Source organism: Tachyglossus aculeatus, chromosome 5, assembly GCF_015852505.1.
Source record: "Tachyglossus aculeatus isolate mTacAcu1 chromosome 5, mTacAcu1.pri, whole genome shotgun sequence".
Classification (NCBI taxonomy): Eukaryota; Metazoa; Chordata; class Mammalia; order Monotremata; family Tachyglossidae; genus Tachyglossus; species Tachyglossus aculeatus.
In genome coordinates, this window is record NC_052070.1 from 102,145,159 (window position 1) to 102,164,096 (window position 18,938).

An 18,938-nucleotide genomic window follows, 5' to 3' on the forward strand; every position below is an offset into this window, starting at 1 on the left:
TACAATACAACAATAAACAGTGACATTCCCCCACCCACAACAAGCGCACAGTCTTGAGTGGGGGAGACAGACGTCAATACAAATAAATTAAAATTACAGATATATACATACGTGCTGTGTGGCTGGGAGTAGGGGGAAGAGCAAAGGGAGCAAGTCAGGGTGACACAGAAGGGAGTGGGAGATGAGAAAAACCAGGGCTTAGTCTGGGAAGTCCTCTTGGAGGAGATGTGCCTTCAATAAGACTTTGAACGGGGGGAGAGTCATTGTCAGATTTGAGGAGGGAGGGTGTTCCAGGACAGAGGCAGGACATGGTCGAGGGGTCGGCAGTGAGACAGGTGAGATCGAGGCACAGTTAGAAGGTTTATTCATTAATTCAGTCTTATTTATTGAGCGCTAACTGTGTGCAGAGCACTATATTAAGTGCTTGGAAAGTACAATACAGCAATACAGCGCACCCTCCGTTCCTCCGCCGCTAATCTCTTCACCATACCTCGTTCTCGCCTGTCCCGCCATCGACCCCCGGCCCACATCATCCCCCGAGCCTGGAATGCCCTCCCTCTGCCCATCCTCCAAGCTAGTTCTCTTCCTCCCTTCAAGGCCCTACTTAGAGCTCACCTCCTCCAGAAGGCCTTCCCAGACTGAGCCCCTTCCTTCCTCTCCCCCTCATCCCCCTCTCCATCCCCCATCTTACCTCCTTCCCTTCCCCACAGCACCTGTATATATGTATATATGTTTGTACATATTTATTACTCTATTTATTTATTTTACCTGTACATATCTATTCTATTTATTTTATTTTGTTAGTATGTTTGGTTTTGTTCTCTGTCTCCCCCTTTTAGACTGTGAGCCCACTGTTGGGTAGGGACTGTCTCTATATGTTGCCAACTTGTACTTCCCAAGCACTTAGTACAGTGCTCTGCACACAGTAATCGCTCAATAAATACGATTGATTGATTGATTGATTGATCATCATCATCATCAATCGTATTTATTGAGCGCTTACTATGTGCAGAGCACTGTACTAAGCACTTGGGAAGTACAAATTGGCAACATATAGAGACAGTCCCTACCCTACAGTGGGCTCACAGTCTAAAAGGGGGAGACAGAGAACAAAACCAAACATACTAACAAAATAAAATAAATAGAATAGATATATACAAATAAAATAAATAACTAAATAAATAGAGTAATAAATATGTACAAACATATATACATATATACAGGTGCTGTGGGGAAGGGAAGGAGGTAAGATGGGGGGATGGAGAGGGGGACGAGGGGGAGAGAAAGGAAGGGGCTCAGTCTGGGAAGGCCTCCTGGAGGAGGTGAGCTATCAGCAGGGCCTTGAAGGGAGGAAGAGAGCTAGCTTGGTGGATGGGCAGAAGGAGGGCATTCCAGGCCCGGGGGATGATGTGGGCCGGGGGTCGATGGCGGGACAGGTGAGAGCGAGGTACGGTGAGGAGATTAGCGGTGGAGGAGCGGAGGGTGCGGGCTGGGCTGTAGAAGGAGAGAAGGGAGGTGAGGTAGGAGGGGGCGAGGTGATGGAGAGCCTTGAAGCCCAGGTGAGGAGTTTCTGCCTGATGCGCAGATTGATTGGTAGCCACTGGAGATTTTTGAGGAGATTGATAAAGAGAAACAATCCCTGCCCACACAGGGTTCACAGGCTATAAGGGGGGAGCCAGACATCAATGTAAATAAACTGGCAACAATATAAATAAATAGAATTATAGATATAAACTTATATACCTAAGTGCCGTGGGGTGGGGAGGGAGAGAAAAACTAAGGGAGCAAGTCAGGATGAGGTGGAAGGGAGCGGGAGCTGAGAAAAAGTGGGGCTTAGTCTGGGAAGGCCTCTTGAAGGAGATATGCCTTCAAGAAGGTTTTGAATGGGGGGAGAGTCATTGTCAGATTTGAGGAGGGAGGGTGTTCCAGGACACAGGCAGGATGTGGGCCAGAGTTCGACAGCGAGACAGGAAAGATCAAGGCACAGTGAGAAGGTTAGCACCAGAGGAGCAGAGTGTGTGGGCTGGGATGTAGGAGAGCAGGAAGGTGAGGTAGGAGGGGGCAAAGTGATGGAGAGCTTTAAAACCAATAGCGAGAAGCTTTTGTTTGATATGGAGGTTGATAGGCAACCACTGGAGATTTTTGAGGAGGGGGGGTGACATGTCCTGAACGTTTCTGTAGAAAGATATTTGAGGCAATGGAGTGAAGTATGGACTGAAGTGGGGAGAGGCAGGAGGTTGGGAGGTCAGAAAGGAGGCTGATGCAGTAATCCAAGTGGGATAGGATGTGATTGTACTAAGGTGGCAGCCGTTTGGATGGGGAGGAAAGCGCGGCTTTTAGCTATGTTGTGAAAGCAGTACCGACAGGATTTGGTGACAGATTGAATACGTGGGTTGAATGAGAGAAAGGAGTCAAGAATAACGCCAAGGTTACAGGCTTGCGAGCCGTGTTCAGTCAGAGCACTCCCAGAAAGGAGACTGCTTCTCCTAGAAAGCCATCCAAATCCAGAAAAGGGGGAATCCTGAAGAAGCAGGGAGGACAGACCAATACTGAAGAGGCCTGGAGAATGCATGGCCCACAGACCTAAGACCCAACACAGGAGAAGCAGTGTGGTCTAGTGGCCAAACCCTTGGTCTGGGAGTCAGAAGGACATGGGTTCTAATCCCCGCTCTGCCACTTGTCTGCTGGGTGACCTTGGGCAAGTCTCACTTCACTTCTCTGGGCCTCAGTTACCTCATTTGTAAAATGGAGATTAAGACTGTGAGCCCCATGTGGGACAGGGACTGGGCCCAACCCGATTTGCTTATAACCACCCCAGCTCTTGATACAGTGCCTGGCATATAGTAAAAGCTTAATAAATGCCATCATTATTATTTATCATCATCATCAATTCATACACACTGAAAGGCCACAGGCCTTTCTCTGAGCATATTGAATCCCCAGTAAGGAAATCCTCACCCTGTTCTCCTGGGGTCTCCAGGGAAGGGGAGGCAGGTGGCTCAGGTGCACCCCCACTAGACTGTAAACTCATTGTGGGCAGGGAGCAGATCACCCAACTCTGCCGTATTGTTTTCTTTCAAGCGCTGAGTATAGTGCTTTGCACACAGTAAATCCTCAATGAATACCACTGATGGATTGATTGACTGACAGACTGACCAAGGAAAGAATCCTAGCAGCCAGCAGGCAAGGGTTCCCCAAATGCAGGAAGAAAGCAAGAACACAGCTTTAACTAATAGAATTCAAACAAAACCCAACGCCAAGGAAAGCGAAAATCACCCCACCCCTCCCTCCACCAAAGGGGAAAAAACAAAATAAAACTCAACTCTTCTCCTTCCAAAATTGTTTTTGTGTTTAATTCTTGTTTTTGTTCAGAACACTTTCAAGAAGCCTTCCTTGACTAAGCCCTCCTCTCCTCTTCTCCCACTCCCTTCTGTGCCGCTCTTACTTGCTCCTTCATTCATTCTCCCTCCCATCCCCCCAGTACATGTGTATATCTGTGTATGTGTATGTGTACGCATACATACACATGCACGTGGGTACATAGAGCAAGCAGCATGGCCTAGGGGAAAGAGCACAGGCCTGGGAGTCAAAGGCTGTGGGTTCTAATCCCATCTCCGCCACTTGTCAGCTGAGTGATTTGGGGCAAGTTATTTCATTTCTCTGGGCCTCAGTTACCTCATCTGTAAAATGGGATTAAGAGCCCCATGTGGGACAATCCAATTACCTCGTATCTACTTCAGTGCTTAGAACAGTGCTTGGTGCATAGTAAGCACCTAAAAAATGCCATCAGTATTATTTGGGAAGCAGCATGGTATAGTGGATAGAGCACGGGCCTGGGAGTCAGAAGGTCATGGGTTCTAATCCTACCTTCTCCACTTGCCTGCTGTGTGACCTTGGGAAAGTCACTTCACTTCTCTGGGTCTCAGTTACCTCATCTGTAAAATGGGGATTGAGACTGTGAGCCCCATGTGGGACAGAGATTGTGTCCAACTTGATTTGCTTGTTCCCACCCCAGTGCTTAGTATAATAATAATAATGGCATTTTTAAGCACTTACTACGTGCAAAGCACTGTTCTAAGCGCTGGGGAGGTTACAAGGTGATCAGGTTGTCCCTCGTGGGGCTCACAGTCTTAATCCCCATTTTACAGATGAGGGAACTGAGGCACAGAGAAGTGAAGTGACTTGCCCAAGGTCACACAGCTGGCAATTGGCAGAGCCGGGATTTGAACCCATGACCTCTGACTCCAAAGCCCGTGCTCTTTCCTACTGAGCCACACTGCTTCTCGGTATACTGGCACACTGCTTAATAAATACCATAATTATTATTATTACTTAACTTTTCTGCACCTCAGTTACCTCATCTGTAAAAGGGGGATCAAGACTGTGAGCCCCACATGGGACAAGGAGGGTGTCCAACCTGATTATCTTGTATCTACCCCACTGCTTAGACCAGTGCAGGGAATATGTCCATTGATTTTACTGTCCTCTCCCAAGCGCTCAGTCCAGTGCCCTGCACAGGGTAAGCGCTCCATAAATACGACTAGACTGAAGCGAGCTCCTCTGGTTTGGTTCTTTAAGGTAGAGGGGCAGGTGGGCAATCAATCAATCAATCGTATTTATTGAGCGCTTACTGTGTGCAGAGCACTGTACTAAGCGCTTGGGAAGTACAAGTCGGCAACACATAGAGGCAGTCCCTACCCAACAGCGGGCTCACAGTCTAGAAAATAATAATGATGGCATTTGTTAAGTGCTTACTATGTGCAAAGCACTGTTCTAAGCACTAGGGGGATACAATGGGATCAAGTTGTCCCACGTGGGGCTCACAGTCTTAATACTCATTTTACAGATGAGGTAACTGAGGCTCAGAGAAGTGAAGTGACTTGCCCAAGGTCACACAGCAGACATGTGGCAGAGTCGGGATTCGAACCCATGACTTCTCACTCCAAAGCCCGGGCTCTTTCCACTGAATCACAGGAAGAGGGGACTGTAAGCTCATTCTGGGCGGGGAATATGTCCATTAATTGTTGTATTGTCCTCTCCCAAGCGCTTAGTCCAGGGCTCTGCACACGGGTAAGCGCTCCATAAATAGAGTAAAAGAAGGAAAGGCGGGCTCGGAGTGGGGAGATGGCTGGCCCAGCCAGGGCTAGCTGGGCATCGTGGCCAGGCGTGGGGGTCGTGCCCCCTCCGGCCGCCGGGGGCGCTGCGGCCCAGCTCTTTGCTGCCGGCGCCGCCTCTCTGTCCGCCCCGCTCATCTCGTTGGTGGGCGAAGGGGTGCGGGGTGTCCTTCCGGTGGCCGGGGGTGCCCGGGGTGCCCGGGCCGGGGGCGCGGCGCCCTGCGTGAGGCCCCCCGCCCCTCCCCGCCCCGCCCCGCCAGTGCCAATTCAGCGGGAGCCAGGGGACCGAGGTACGGAGACCCCCGACCCCCACCCCCCAGGCTACTTCTTTTCTCTCCCCCCACCCCCCCCGGCTCACCCCTCCCCTCATACCCGCCTCCCAAGCTAGCCCTCCTCTCCCCCCTCTCCTCTTTCCTCCCCCAGGCTAGTCCTTTTCTTCTCCTCGGCCCCCCTCCCTTCCCCGGGCTCCCCCCCTCCCTCCCCTGGGCTCGCTCCTTTCTCCTCTTCCCTCCGCCAGGCTAGTCCCTCTCTCCCCCTCCCTCCCCTGGGCTCACCCGTCGCTCCCTCAGGCTAGTCCCTCTCTCCCCCTCCTTCCCCTGTGCTCACCTCTCTCTCCTCTTCCCCTTCCTCCTCTGGGTTCACCCCTCTCTCTCCCTCCCTCCACCAAGCCCGCCCGCCACTTTCCTTCCCTCCCTCCAATTGTAGCTCAGTCAATCGTGTTTACGGAGCACTTATTGTGTGTAGAGCACTGTACTAAGTGCTTGGGAGAATACAATTTAACAGACCACCAAGCTTCCAGGCCTGCTTTTCCCTCCCCACCCCACCTCAGGCACATTCCTCTCCTGCTTCCTCCAGGTTCGTTTCTCTATCCTTTCTCTTTCCATAGTATTAATAATTGTGGTATTTATTAAGCGCTTACTAGGTACCAAGCCTCTCCTGAGCCCTGGGGTAGATACAGGAGAATGGTCTGACACAGTACCTATCCCACACGGCACTCACACATATTTGAATCCCCAGTGCACAGATGAAGAAACTGAGGCCAAGTGATTTGCCCCAGATCACCCAGCAACCGTGCGGCGGAGCCTAGATTAGGAGCCAGGATCTCCGACTCCCAGGCCTGTGCTCTTTCCCCTAGACCACGCCGCTTCTGTTGGATCACCCCCACTTCTCCTTCCCCCCCAGGCTCAGCCTGCTCCCCCTTCAGCTCTTTCTTAGTTCCTTGGGCCTTCCCTTCAATCCCCAGACTCAGATTCCTTCGGCCTAGACTGCCTCCTCTCAGACTCTTCCCGCCCATCCCTCCTTAGGCCCTCCCCCTTGTCCGTAAGACTGTAAACTTCCCGCGACCTCTGTCTTGCCGCCCCCTCTTCCGCGGCGGTTTCTCCTCCCTCTGAACTGACCCGTGGCTTCCGCTGTCCCGGCCCCGAAGCCCTGGCCTTCTAGGACATCCCCACCCGCCCGTTCCCCGGAAGGCCAGTTCCTCCCTGCCTGACCCCCGAGGCGGGAGGGGCTGGGAAGAGCTGGGAGTCGGAGGACCCAGGTTCTCATCCCACCTCCGCCAGGTGCCCGCTGTGTGAACTTGGGCAAGTCCCTTGGTTTCTCTGGGCCTCTGGCAAATGAGGACGGAACACCTGTTCTCCCTCTGACTTAGACCATGAGCCCCATGTGGGGCTTGGTCTGACCTGGTTAACTGGTATCTACCCCAGGGCTTGGAACAGAGCTTGGTACACAGGCAGTACTTAATGAATGCCGCCGTCATCATCTTAACCATGGCTCGCTTACAATGTCGGTGGTGGTATCGATTAAATGCTTCCTACTTGCTAAACACTCAGGTCCATGACCGTGAGATAACACTAATGGCGGGGCATGGTTGAGTGCGTACTGTGTGCCGAGCACTGTAGTAGGCCCCGGGATAGGTAGTAATAATAATGGTGGCATTTATTAAGCACTTACCGTGTGCAAAGCACTGTTCTAAGTGCTGGGGAGATTATAGGGTGATCAGTTTGTCCCATGTGGGGCTCATAGTCTTAATCCCCATTTTCCAGATGGGGGATTTTCCAGGTGGGAGGTGAAGGCGGGCGGGCACGATCCCTGTCACACGGGGGGTTTGCTTGTGGTCTAAGCAGGAAGGAGGGCAGGCTGGGGAGACCGGGGCCCGGAGAAGTGAAGCGTGGGGCCCGAGGTCATGCAGCGCAGGTGAAGGGCAACACCCCTGGCTCTCTCGTGGGCGTCCGGGGCCTACCGTCCCCCACCCCCTGCAGGGCAGAGATGCCGCAATGACGGACCGTGGCTTCCCTACCCTGAGACCGCGCCGGATCCAGAACCAGAACGTAATCCATCGACTGGAGCGGCGCCGCATCAGTTCGGGCCGGGCGGGCAGCCACTGGCACCAGGTGCGTGTCTTCCACCAGAACGTCTTCCCCAACTTCACGGTGGTCAATGTGGAGAAGCCGCCCTGCTTCCTGCGCAAGTTCTCTCCCGATGGGCGCTACTTCATCGCCTTCTCCTCGGACCAGACGTCGCTGGAGATCTACGAGTACCAGGGCTGCCAGGCGGCCGAGGACCTGCTGCGGGGCCATGAGGGGGAGGTCCTCGCCGGCAGCAGCGACCAGCTTCCACCGCAGCAGCAGGCGGCGGCAGCCCTCCGTGGGCGGCTCTTCGAGCGCTTCTTCGTCCTGCTGCACATCACCAGCGTGGCGGCCCACGGCGAGCACTTGAACCGCGAGTGCAGCCTCTTCACGGATGACTGCCGCTGCGTGATTGTGGGCTCGGCCGCCTACCTGCCCGAGGAGCCCCACCCGCCCTTCTTCGAGGTGTACCGCAACAGCGAGGCGGTCACCCCCAACCCCCGCTCTCCGCTGGAGGACTACTCGCTGCACATTGTCGACCTCCACACCGGCCGCCTGTGCGACACGCGCACCTTCAAGTGCGACAAGGTCATACTGTCGCACAACCAGGGCCTCTACCTGTACGGGAACATCCTGGCTGTCCTGTCGGTCCAGCAGCAGACCATCCACGTCTTCCAGGTCACCCCCGAGGGCACCTTCCTGGATGTGCGCACCATCGGCCGCTTCTGCTACGAGGACGACCTGCTGACCCTGTCGGCCGTCTACCCTGAGGTCCGGCGGGACGGCCAGGCGGGCATGGCCGGCCCCTACAAGGAGCCAGCCATCAACTCGCTGAAGCACCGGCTGCTGGTGTACCTGTGGCGCCGGGCCGAGCGCGATGGCAGCGCTGTGGCCAAGAGGCGCTTCTTCCAGTACTTTGACCAGCTGCGCCAGCTGCGCATGTGGAAGATGCAGCTGCTGGATGAGAACCACCTGCTCATCAAGTACACCAGCGAGGACGTCGTCACTCTCAGGGTCACCGACCCCTCCCAGGTGAGGGCCCAGCCCCTGTGTGGCCGGGAGGGTTGGCGACCCCCCGCCTCCAGGGATGGCCAAGGATCGCGTGACTTCGCTCCTGATCCCGGGGCTCCTGGGGGGGTTTGGAGGGACGTCTAGCCCCATCTGGCCGGGCCAGGGGAGTTCTCCGCCGCCCCAACTGATGGGAGGCCTGGTAGCCGGCCTCGGCAGATTGGGTCCCATCGACCAATCTGAGCCTCCAGCACCTGCTTCGCCAACCCACCACACCCCTGTGCCCCTGGAGACGTTAGTGAGCGCCGAAATGGTCTGTGCTGTGGTGGGCTGCGGCATGAAGTAAAGCAGGGAGGGAGAAGGAGGAGGAAGAGAAACAGGACAGAATGGCTCCCGGATGAGCAAGAGTCAAGTGTGGGCCCTACAGTGGGTGGGCAGCATGGGGGTTTCTGGGGCCGATGGAGAGGTGGTGGGACAACAAGGGATCATGAGTCGGAGAAGACTCTCTCCCAGTGGCAAATTGCCACACGAGCATGCAGGCAGCCCTGGGGGCTGCATCCGCCTTGGAGAAATTCTCCTCCATGAAGTCAGCCACTAGAGAGCCAGCCGCTTGGCCGAGAAACCACACAGGGCGCCGAGCCTCAGTCCTGACCCTAACTCCCGAACCGCCCCTGTCCTGCCCGAGTCCTGCTTTGCTGGGTGGCTCTCGTGTCCATTGCTCAGTCCTATTTATAGAGTGTTTACTGGGTGCAGAGCACTGTACTAAGCGCTTGGAAGAGTGCAGTAAAACTGAGTTGGTAGACTGGTTCCCTGCCCACAATGAGCTTACAATCTAGAGAGGGAGACAATCAATCAATCAATCGTATTTATTGAGCGCTTACTGTGTGCAGAGCACTGTACTAAGCGCTTGGGAAGTACAAGTCGGCAACACATAGAGATAGTCCCTACCCAACAGCGGGCTCACAGTCTAGAAGGGGGAGACAGAGAACAAAACCAAACATACTAACAAAATAAAATAAATAGAATAGATATGTACAAGTAAGATAAATAAATACATAAATAAATAGAGTAATAAATATGTACAAACATATATACATATATACAGACAGACGTGAATATAATAAGTGATGAACATCTACAGAAGTGGTGTGGGGCTGAAAGAGGCCAGGATAAAGGGGGCAGATCCAACTGCAAGGGCGACGCAGAAAGGAGAGGGAGAAAAGAAAATGAGGGGCTTAGTCAGGGAAGGCCCCTCGGAGGAGATGTGCCTTCAGTAAGTCTTTGAAGTGGGGGAGAGAGGGTCTGTTGGATGTGAAGAAGGAAGGCGTTCCAGGCCAGAGGCGTGATGTCCCTCCGGACCCCCACCTGACTCCCCATCTTCCTCCTTTCCAGTCAGGAGAGGGCCCCTTCCGGTTCAAAGTCACCCCCTGAGGAGCTTCCTCTGGAGAGGGGGATTCTTGGGGAGCTCCTAGCCCGACTCTCCCCTGACCCTCTCTCAAACCTCAAGCGAGATCACCTCCTGGACACCAAGTGCCGTTCTTGGGCCTTCCTCCTCCTCTTCTCCCTGACTTGGGGTACAGGCTTGGGTGGTTAGGTGCTAAGAAAGTAACCCAGGGGCCAGGGGATGCTCTCCCCACCGTCAGTCACGTGTCTGGGAAGTGCTGGTCCAGGCCCCTATCTTCATCATCATTCTCAGTGGTATATCTTGAGCACTTGGGTGAGTCCAGCCCAACAGAGTGGATCGACACGTTCCCCGCCCACAAGGAGCCCCTAGACTGATGGACAGATGGCAGGTCTCCAGACCGGCAACCAGAAGCTGCCGGCTGGTGCCGCTGCTCCGGTTTCACTGGAGACGGGCGTCTAGGGCAGGGCTTGTCTACTTCTGGGTCACTGGGCTCCATCTCCACCCCGGGATAGGCACCTGCCTTATCCCACTTCTCCCCATTCCTGCCTGGGAGCCGAGGTCCGGAGGTATTAATACCTGCCTCCCCCTCTAGACTGCAAGCTCAGCGCAGGCAGGAAGTGAGCGTACCATCTCTGTTGGATTGCACTCTCCCAAGCGCTTAAAACAGTGCTCCGCACTCAGTAAGCACTCAGTAAATACAATTGCTGCTGATGATGAAGTAGCTGGCTTGGAGCTGGTCTGGGCCAGGGGCGCTGTGTGGAATTAGTAACCCAGAAGCCTGGCCTCCTCAGAGCTCTGGGACTTCTCAAAATGATTTAATGCAGCTGGCCTACATATATGAGTTAAACAAATAGTTTTTGTTAAATACTTACAATGTGCCAGGCCCTGTACTAAGCACTGGGTTAAGGTGCCAGCTAATCAGGTTGGACACAGTCCCCATCCCACTTGAGGCTCACAGTCTTAATCCCCATTTTACAGATGTGGCAACTAGCTTATTATGGGCAGGGAACGTGTCTACCGATTTTGTAACATTGTACTCTCCCAAGTGCTTAGTACAGTGCTCTGTACATGGTAAGCCCTCAAGAAATACCATTGATCGAATGATTGATTGAAGTGACTGGTCCAAGGTGACACAGCAAAGTGGCAGAGCTGGGATTAGAACCCAGATCCTCTGAATCTCTTGCCTAGGTTTTTTCCATTAGACCTCACTGCTTTCTTTGAATCCCCCCAGTGTGCAGAGCACTGTGCTAAGCACTTAGGAGTGTAGGGTGAGCCCGACCCCTTTCCTGTAGCCTATCTCCCTGTCCAGTGGGGGAGAGCGACGGTGAAATTACAGATGGGAGGACGGAAGAGGAGTGGGTTTGTCCGTGTATTCAGGTTTACGAGGGGGTGGGGGCCAGGGCCAGGCAAAGAGACAGGGTGATGAATTGACCCACTGATACAGCCGAATTCGAACCCACCCCTTCCCACACTCCCCTCTGCCCCACACATGGCTCCCTTCCTCCAGTATCCCGAGGATGGGCCAGTGAGGAAACTGAGCACTCAGCCCCCAGTGCCATGGAGCTCCTTAGGATGGACGGCATTCCCGAGGTGAGGGATGGGGGTGGGGGGCGGCCTCTCTGAGCTTATCCCTTGGGGCGTAAGTGGGGGCCGCGGAGCCTGGGTTTTGCGGGGACTGGCGTGCGAGGAGGGCGGAAACACTGGCATCCAGGAATGTCCCTGAGACAGGTGGTGACCTCGAGCTGCTGTCCCGCTGATCCCCGGCCCAGACTGAGGCCGCCAAGCCCCTCGGGGTCACCATTCGGCCTGCCCACGGCTGGAAGGAGGGACCAGGCAATGCCTCCCGTGGAATCCGGCCCCTTGGCGTCCGGATGGGCTTCCGGGGCTCTTCCCTGTGGGCTCCGCCGCCACTGCAAATCCCGACAGCCGGACCCTACCACCGCTCTCCGCTAAAAGAGCATCGGTGGAGAAAAGGGTAGGAAATGTGCCCTGCCTCTCTGGGATTTCATTTGTCCAACAGCGGGATGTCGCTGAGACGGAACTGCCCGGCCCAACTGCACCACACAATGCCCCGAAGGGGCCTCTCTGCAGGTTCCAAATATTCAGGGGCAAAAATAGATGCCCAAAACTGATCTTTCAACTCTGCATAGACCGGGGAAAATAATTTGCCAGCAGCCAGCCCTGGGCTGCAAATCACTTCCCCAGCAGGAAAGAAAATTAAATCTGGCACTTTAAAAAAGTGTTTTTTATACCCAGGCCCCGGGTGGGGTGCAGGGAGGGAATAAACACTTGGAAGGGGAATATTGAAAGCTCACAGTTTGAAACCCAAGATTGAAATTCCTTTTTTTTTTTTTTTTTTTTGAAAAGCGGCCAACACGGTCATTCCAGCTGAGTGATCAGGCATCGTGGCCAAGAGCCCCCTGGGGCGTCACCAAACCTCCAGCCCCAGGGGTGGGGGCGTCTGCCTGTCCGATCAGGGGAGTGCGGGGCCGCGGTGGCCCACTGACCGCCCCTCCTTACCTCCCTCCCTCTCTCCCTCCGCTCCTCTCTCCCCGGCTGGCAGCCATCCTTCTTCGTGGTGTACAACATGGTGACGACGGAGGTGATCGCCGTGTTCGAAAACACCTCGGATGAGCTGCTGGAGCTCTTTGAGAATTTCTGTGACCTCTTCCGCAATGCCACCCTGCACAGCGAGGCTGTCCAGTTCCCCTGCTCTGCCTCCAGCAACAACTTCGCCAGGCAGATCCAGCGCCGGTGAGTCGCCCGGGGTGGGGCAGGGAGGGACGGGCAAGGCCGACACACGGCGTCTCGGCGCGAGAAATGTGGTGAGAAGTGCAGGCTGGTGGGCCCTGCCTGACTGTCGCACCCCCGGAGCGGCACGGACGCCGCTCAGGGATGGGGAGAGCACTTGAAGTCACAGCAGGGGCAGGCAGAGCGACACTCGGCCGGGTCTTCCACGCGAATTGCCCCAGTCGGTTGCTTTTCAGCTTTGGCCGACTGGAAATGTTTCTCGCAAAGGACGGTGGTTGGACTTTTGCCTTGGGAACCGCTGAGGCGTTCCCTCCAGTGTGAGGGGAACTGCTGAGGCGTTCCCTCCAGTGCGAGGGGAACTGCTGAGGCATTCTCTCCAATGTGGAGCACACACTCTGAGCCTCCCGCCCCGCCCCTACCCCCAGTTCCCAGGGTAGGTCTCCTCCCAATGCCGGACTGGCCCAGCTCGGGTCGGAGCGGTGGGGTGCCCTCCGACCGAGACGCCTCCCTGCCGGTTCCAGGTTCAAAGACACTATCGTGAATGCCAAGTATGGCGGGCACACGGAGGCGGTGCGCCGCCTGTTGGGGCAGCTCCCCATCAGTGCCCAGTCGTACAGTGGCAGCCCCTACCTCGACCTTTCGCTCTTCAGCTACGATGACAAGTGGGTGTCGGTCATGGAGCGGCCCAAGACATGCGGCGATCATCCCATCAGGTACCAAGAGATTCCGGGGCCTGGAGGGGTGGGGGGTGGGACCCTGGGAGAGATTTCTCCGCTCCTCTCACCACTCTCTACTCTCCTGCAGCCAGCTGGCAGGCCCTTGTGAAGGAACACTGCCAGCCTCACCCCCGTGGAGGGCTGGCAGGAAGGGGCACCTCCCCTCCCTTCCCTTTTCAACTCGTTGACCATTGGGGCTCGGAGAAGCAGCCCGGCCTAGTAGGGAGAGCCCAGTCCTAGGACCAGGGTTCTCATCCTGGTTTTGCCATGTGCCTGCTGAGTGACCTTGGTCTAGTCACTTCACTTCCCTGAGTCTCAGTTTCCTTCTGTGTAAAATGGGGATTCAATACCAGTTTCCCTTTCCCCCTTAGACTATGAGCCCCCTGTGGGATGGGGCCTGCATCCAACCTGACTGTAAGCTCGTGTTGGGCAGGGAACGTGTCTACCAACTCTGTTAAGTTGTTTTCTCCCAAGCGCTTAGTACAGTGCTCTGCGTCCGGTAAGCACTCAATAAATACAATTGCTTGATCTAGCCCATCGCTTAGTATGGGTGCTGGCACATGGTAAGTCACTTACAGGTGCCGTGATTATTATTATTAGTACTCTCCCGAGCACTTAACTACAGTGCTCAGCACACAGAAAGTGCTCAATAAATACCACGGATTGGTTAGAACACAGGGTGAGAGGGCCTTCCCCAGCCTTCAATCAATGGTGTTTCAAGTGCTTACCGTTTTCAGAGCACCGTACTGAATGCTCGGGTGAGGACAGTACCACAGAACTAGCAAACCCATTCCCTGCTCATAGCGAGTTTACAGTCTAGAGGAAGGCAATTCCATCCCCTTCTTTAGGGTCCCCTTTCTGATTTAATCCTTCCAGACAGATTATTCTTCTGTCAAGGAATGACGGGGAAGGCATGGCTGGTCGTCTGAACGGGAGCTGGTCGCCATTAGGCCACTGTCCACCCACAACAGAAGGACTAATGTGACCCCGTTGCAACATTCAGGCGAGTTTGACCAGTTCAGTTCGTTTGATTGTGGCCCCGCTTGTGGGACGGTTTGTTAGAAACCATGAAAATCTCAGACGCAAGCCTCGTGAGGCTCTCCCACGATTTCCCCACAACCTGGGGCGAGATTTGCTCTTGGTTTTGCAGGTGGTGTATTGCACCAGATGGCAAGAGAAGCAGCATGGTTTAGTGAAAAAAGCACAGGCTTGGGAGTCAGAGGACATGGTTTCTAATCCCGGCTCAGCCCTTTGTCTGTTGTGTGACCTTGGGCAAGTCACTTAACTTCTCTATGCCTCAGTTACTTCATCTGTAAAAATGGGGATTAAAAGTGCTAGCCCCGCGTGGGACTCCTGATTACCCTGTCTCTACCCCAGCACTTAGAGCAGTGCTTGGCCCATAGTGAGCACTTAACAAATACCATAATTATTATGGCCCTGTGGGCTGGCAGAGTGGGCAGAGCTCCTCGGGGGCATTCCAGAAAAAGAAGGCACAGTAGCATGGAGAAGTGTTAGGCTTGAAGACCTTGGGGGTAGAATGGCCTTTCGGTAGCCCAGCTGGCAGGTACCGAAGGCTGGCAGGCAGCTTTCCTCCCCTGGGACCCTGCCTTGCCGAGCCGCTGGCCTTGAGTCTCCCGCTGGTTCACCTCAGGGGGTTGGAAGACCGCCAGAACTGAAGAGGCCCGGGGAAGGATATACCCCCGCCAGAGAAGAAAGCTCTGAAACCATGTGGTAGTCCGAGCTTGCAAACGGAAGTGATTCAGGTGGGTTTTAGCCTAGCTTAGGGGCTTCCAGCTTTGTCGCATTAAGAACGGTCTGTGGACTGTGGGGGGCGAGGTTTGTGTGACTGAGGTCAGAGCTTCTCTTCTATTGGGCCAGGAACCTGAATCGATTTGTAGACTGGTTCTCTCTCATCCTTGTTTATTTCCCTCGGATTTCCCAACTGGGCTACCCTGCTTGCAATTGGCTGACCAGACTCCATGTTCAGGGTGGGCTTTGGTGGGCACAGCAGGAGGCCTGAGTGCTAAAGCAAATGACCGATTAGCAGCTTGCATCCCATCTAGGCCGTGCCCAAGATGGTGGAGGATGAAAGTAAGTCTTCACACACTCTCTTTTGCAGTCTCTTCCTCTGTCCCCTCCCTGCCCCCTCCCCGTCCTGGCCCTCCTTTCTCCCTCCTCCTCCTCCTTTTCCTCCTCCTTGTTCTCTTCATCCTCCTCCTTTTTCTCTCAGGTTCTATGCTCGGGACTCTGGTCTGCTCAAATTTGAGATCCAAGCTGGCCTGCTGGGCCGCCCCATCAACCACACAGTCCGCCGCCTGGTGGCCTTCACCTTCCACCCATCTGAGCCCTTCGCCATCTCAGTGCAGAGGACCAACGCTGAATACGTTGTCAACTTCCACATGCGCCACAGCTGCACGTGAAAGGAGGCCGGCCTGGCAGCCCGAACACTTGCACCCCAGGCCCCACGCCTGCCCACCCACCTCCACAAGCCCATGGTCCCTTGGGGGGCTGGCGCTGGGGAACCCAGCCGAGACTGACTTCTTCATGCATTGGTCTGAACCAAGCGCGGACTGATTTCAAGCCCCCCCGGTAGCTCTTGGGCAGGCATCCAGCATTAAGTTTTAAGTTTCTTTGGGTTATTTTTGGTTTTGGGTTTTTTTGGAATCGGACTGATATGTAGTTGAGAACTCCCCGTTGGTCCCGAGTTGCTTTTCCTGGTCAGCCCGTCTGGGCTTCCCGGTGCTTGGCCTGAAGCGAGGCCGGTGGCTGGCGGCGTGGGCACAGCTGTTTATTCCCCGGGACTCTACTCACTCCTTTCATCTAGTCAAAAAACAAGTCTGTCTTTAAGAGAAAATAAAGGCCCTGGTATTTTCTTACTTATTCATCCCTGCACCAACAAGGCAGCCTTTTGTTTTGACTTTGCTCCCCGTTGCCGTCCCAGCCCTCTCTTGAAGACCCCTGGGGTTGCTTTGTGGCTCGGAGGGCAGAGCTCTGCAGTGTCTTGTCCTAGCGGGGGGGGGGAACGGGGAGTAACTATGAGAAGGGAGCAGCCCTCTCTGACCATATTTGGGGGTGGTCCCTGCCAGGGATGGAGTCAGGGGTGTCCTCTAATCCACCTGAATGTGGGGGGAACATAGCCCCACAGCTCTGGCTCCCTGCTGGTTGGGCGGTCCACATCAGGAGTGACCGGCTCTGGCTGGGGCCAGGGACCACCGACTGCCTCCAAGCAGCCCGGACCGCTGCCCTCCGCTGCCGCCATCTGCCAAAGGGCCCTCTGGGAGGTGCTCCACGGGAGGCCCTGGCCCACCCTCCCGGCTCTGGTGGGAGATCGGGAGGAAGGGAGGCAGGGTGGGTTCTTCCTCAGCTGTTTTGGTGGACAAAGCTATGAGCCTTGGAGGGAGGTGGGCCAGCAGAGCTAGGAAGGGGCTGCTCGGATGCTTCCAGAATCCTCTCTGGGAAAATCTTCCCAAACCACATTGTGCTGGGCAGTATTTCTACAGCCCCTTGGCTCCAGGACCAAAATCCACCTTCGTCAGGTCCTCTCTGCCTGTCAAACCCACTCTCCTCCAGTCTGTGCTTCTCAGGAACTGGGTTTGGGGAGAATTCTGTGACCCCTCACCATCACAGCCATCTGTCAAAATGGCTCCGGAGCGCCAAGCTCTGGCCTAGGCGCTGGAGTAAAGCCAATGAGCATTAGCAAGCAGGACCCTGCTTGTCAAGAGGCTCATGTTCTAATATGGAGGAGACAGACAAAACTCAGCTTTCTAAAGCTACTGATAACATCTATCATACAAAATAACAGGTAAAGACTGTCAGAAGAGAGTTTCCCTGGTCTGCCAACCCAGGACCTCTAAAGTTTTTTGTTTTTTTTTAAATGGTATTTGTGAAGCGCTATGTACCAGGCACTGTACAAAGCACTGGGGTAGATACAAACTAATTGGGTTGGACACAGTCCATGTCCCACATGGGGCTCACAGTCTTAATCTCCATATAACAGATGAGGTACCAGAGGCACAGAGAAGGTAAATGACTTGCCCAGGGTCATACAGCAGACAGGTTGGTGGTGGAGCTAGCATTAGAACCCAGGTCCTCTGATTCCCACTAGGCCACGCCTCTTTCCAATAATTTTCACCAGCACTTGAAAGCCCAAGTCTGATCTCGATTAATTATGGAATTGATTAATCATGGAATTTAGGTGCTGAGCACTGTGGGTAAGTATAGAGGATTGACATAGTTTCAGTGCAGACATGATCTCTGGCATGGGGCTGGCAGCCCTAATAATAATTGTGCCCTGTGCCAAGCACTGTATTAAGCACTGGGGTAGATACAAGATCATCAAGTACCTCTTGGGGCTCACAGTCTAAGTAGGAGGGAGAATAAGGAGTGAATCGCCATTTTGCAGATAAAGGAACCGAGGCTCAGAGAAGTTAAGTGTCTTGCCCAAGGTTGCACAGCAGGTACTCGGTGGAATCAGGATTAGAACCCAGGTCCTCTGACTCCCAGGCCCATTCCACTAGGCCGTGCTGCATCCATCTACCTCGCCCCCTAAACTGGGGTAGAGGGATAGTAATGATTGTCATATTTGTGAGGCACTTATTATGTGCCAGGCATCGTACTAAATGCTGCGATAGATACAAGCTAATGGGGTACTATATTGGGCTTACAGAATAAGCAGGCAGGAGAATGGGTATTGAATCCCCGTGGTGAAGATGAAGGAACTGAGGCCCAGGGAAGTGAAGCGATTTGCTCAAGGTCACACAGCAGGTAAATTGGTGGAGGTGGGATTAGAACCCAGGCCTTCTGGCTCCCAAGCCCCGGGTCTTTCCCCTAGCCCACGCTGCTAATGAGGAACGGTAAGAGTGAATGATGTTTTCACCTCATAGGTCTCATTTGCCCTAGCTGGGACCCTCTAGTGTTGGAAAGAGATCGGGGGGCTGTTCGGCTCCTTTGGATGTCATCGTTGCCAATTCTGCCGATTGTTTGCAGTAACTGGCCAGTTACTCTTTAAAGCCTTGAAAAGATGGGGAGTTGACGGCAGCCAGGGAACTAGGGGGTTCCAGATTTGCAAGGTTGAGCAGCTTCTGCCGTAGAGTTGAAATTGCACCTCCTCCCTGCCCAATCCCAGATATCTCCCAGGACTTGGAGCTCTCATCGTGGCTGTGTGGTCTGGGGAAAATCACTAAACCTCTCTTCTCTCTGTTTTCTGCCTTGTAAACGGGCCGAGAGGCATTTCTCCCTACCTCTCGTGGGGATTTCTGAGGACAGATGAGAGAACAGATGTGACGGCTGTGAATTCTAAAGGCGAAAGACACTCTGCAAGGCCAAGGCACAATTATTTGTCTGCTTTGGGATGCAGAGATTTCTGCCCTAGATGGTGCGTCTCCCAGGGAGTTTGTGAGCAGACACTCTTACGTGGCCCACTGAGGGGTGAGGAGTCATTCCTTCCCTCCAGTGCTCCTCATTTGCCCTTGAATTAGTGAGCTTTCTCCTGACATCGGCCTCCGCCATTTGCTTCAGGGGGGAAAGAGGCGTCCATCCGCCGCCTCATTCTCCAAGTTGCCTCTTTTTCTGGTTAAGCCCACGAATTACCCAACCTCGG

At 54.4% G+C, this 18,938-nt stretch overlaps 1 protein-coding gene across 5 annotated transcripts; it reads left to right on the forward strand.

The window, feature by feature from the left end:
• The first annotated feature begins 5,353 nt into the window (after positions 1-5,353).
• Positions 5,354-16,238, forward strand: DET1 (DET1 partner of COP1 E3 ubiquitin ligase). Of its 5 annotated transcripts, none has more exons than XM_038746684.1 (6): positions 5,354-5,404; positions 7,373-8,491; positions 12,436-12,626; positions 13,145-13,336; positions 14,216-14,342; positions 15,570-15,652. In XM_038746684.1, the coding sequence occupies exons 2-5, from the start codon at positions 7,388-7,390 to the stop codon at positions 14,322-14,324; spliced, it is 1,596 nt and encodes a 531-aa protein (XP_038602612.1). In that variant the 5' UTR covers positions 5,354-5,404; positions 7,373-7,387; the 3' UTR covers positions 14,325-14,342; positions 15,570-15,652. The 5 variants fall into 5 exon arrangements, with proteins under 5 accessions (XP_038602612.1, XP_038602613.1, XP_038602610.1 ...); XM_038746685.1 differs by having other exon boundaries at positions 14,237-14,342; XM_038746682.1 differs by lacking the exon at positions 14,216-14,342 and having other exon boundaries at positions 15,570-16,238.
• Positions 16,239-18,938: the final 2,700 nt, after the last annotated feature.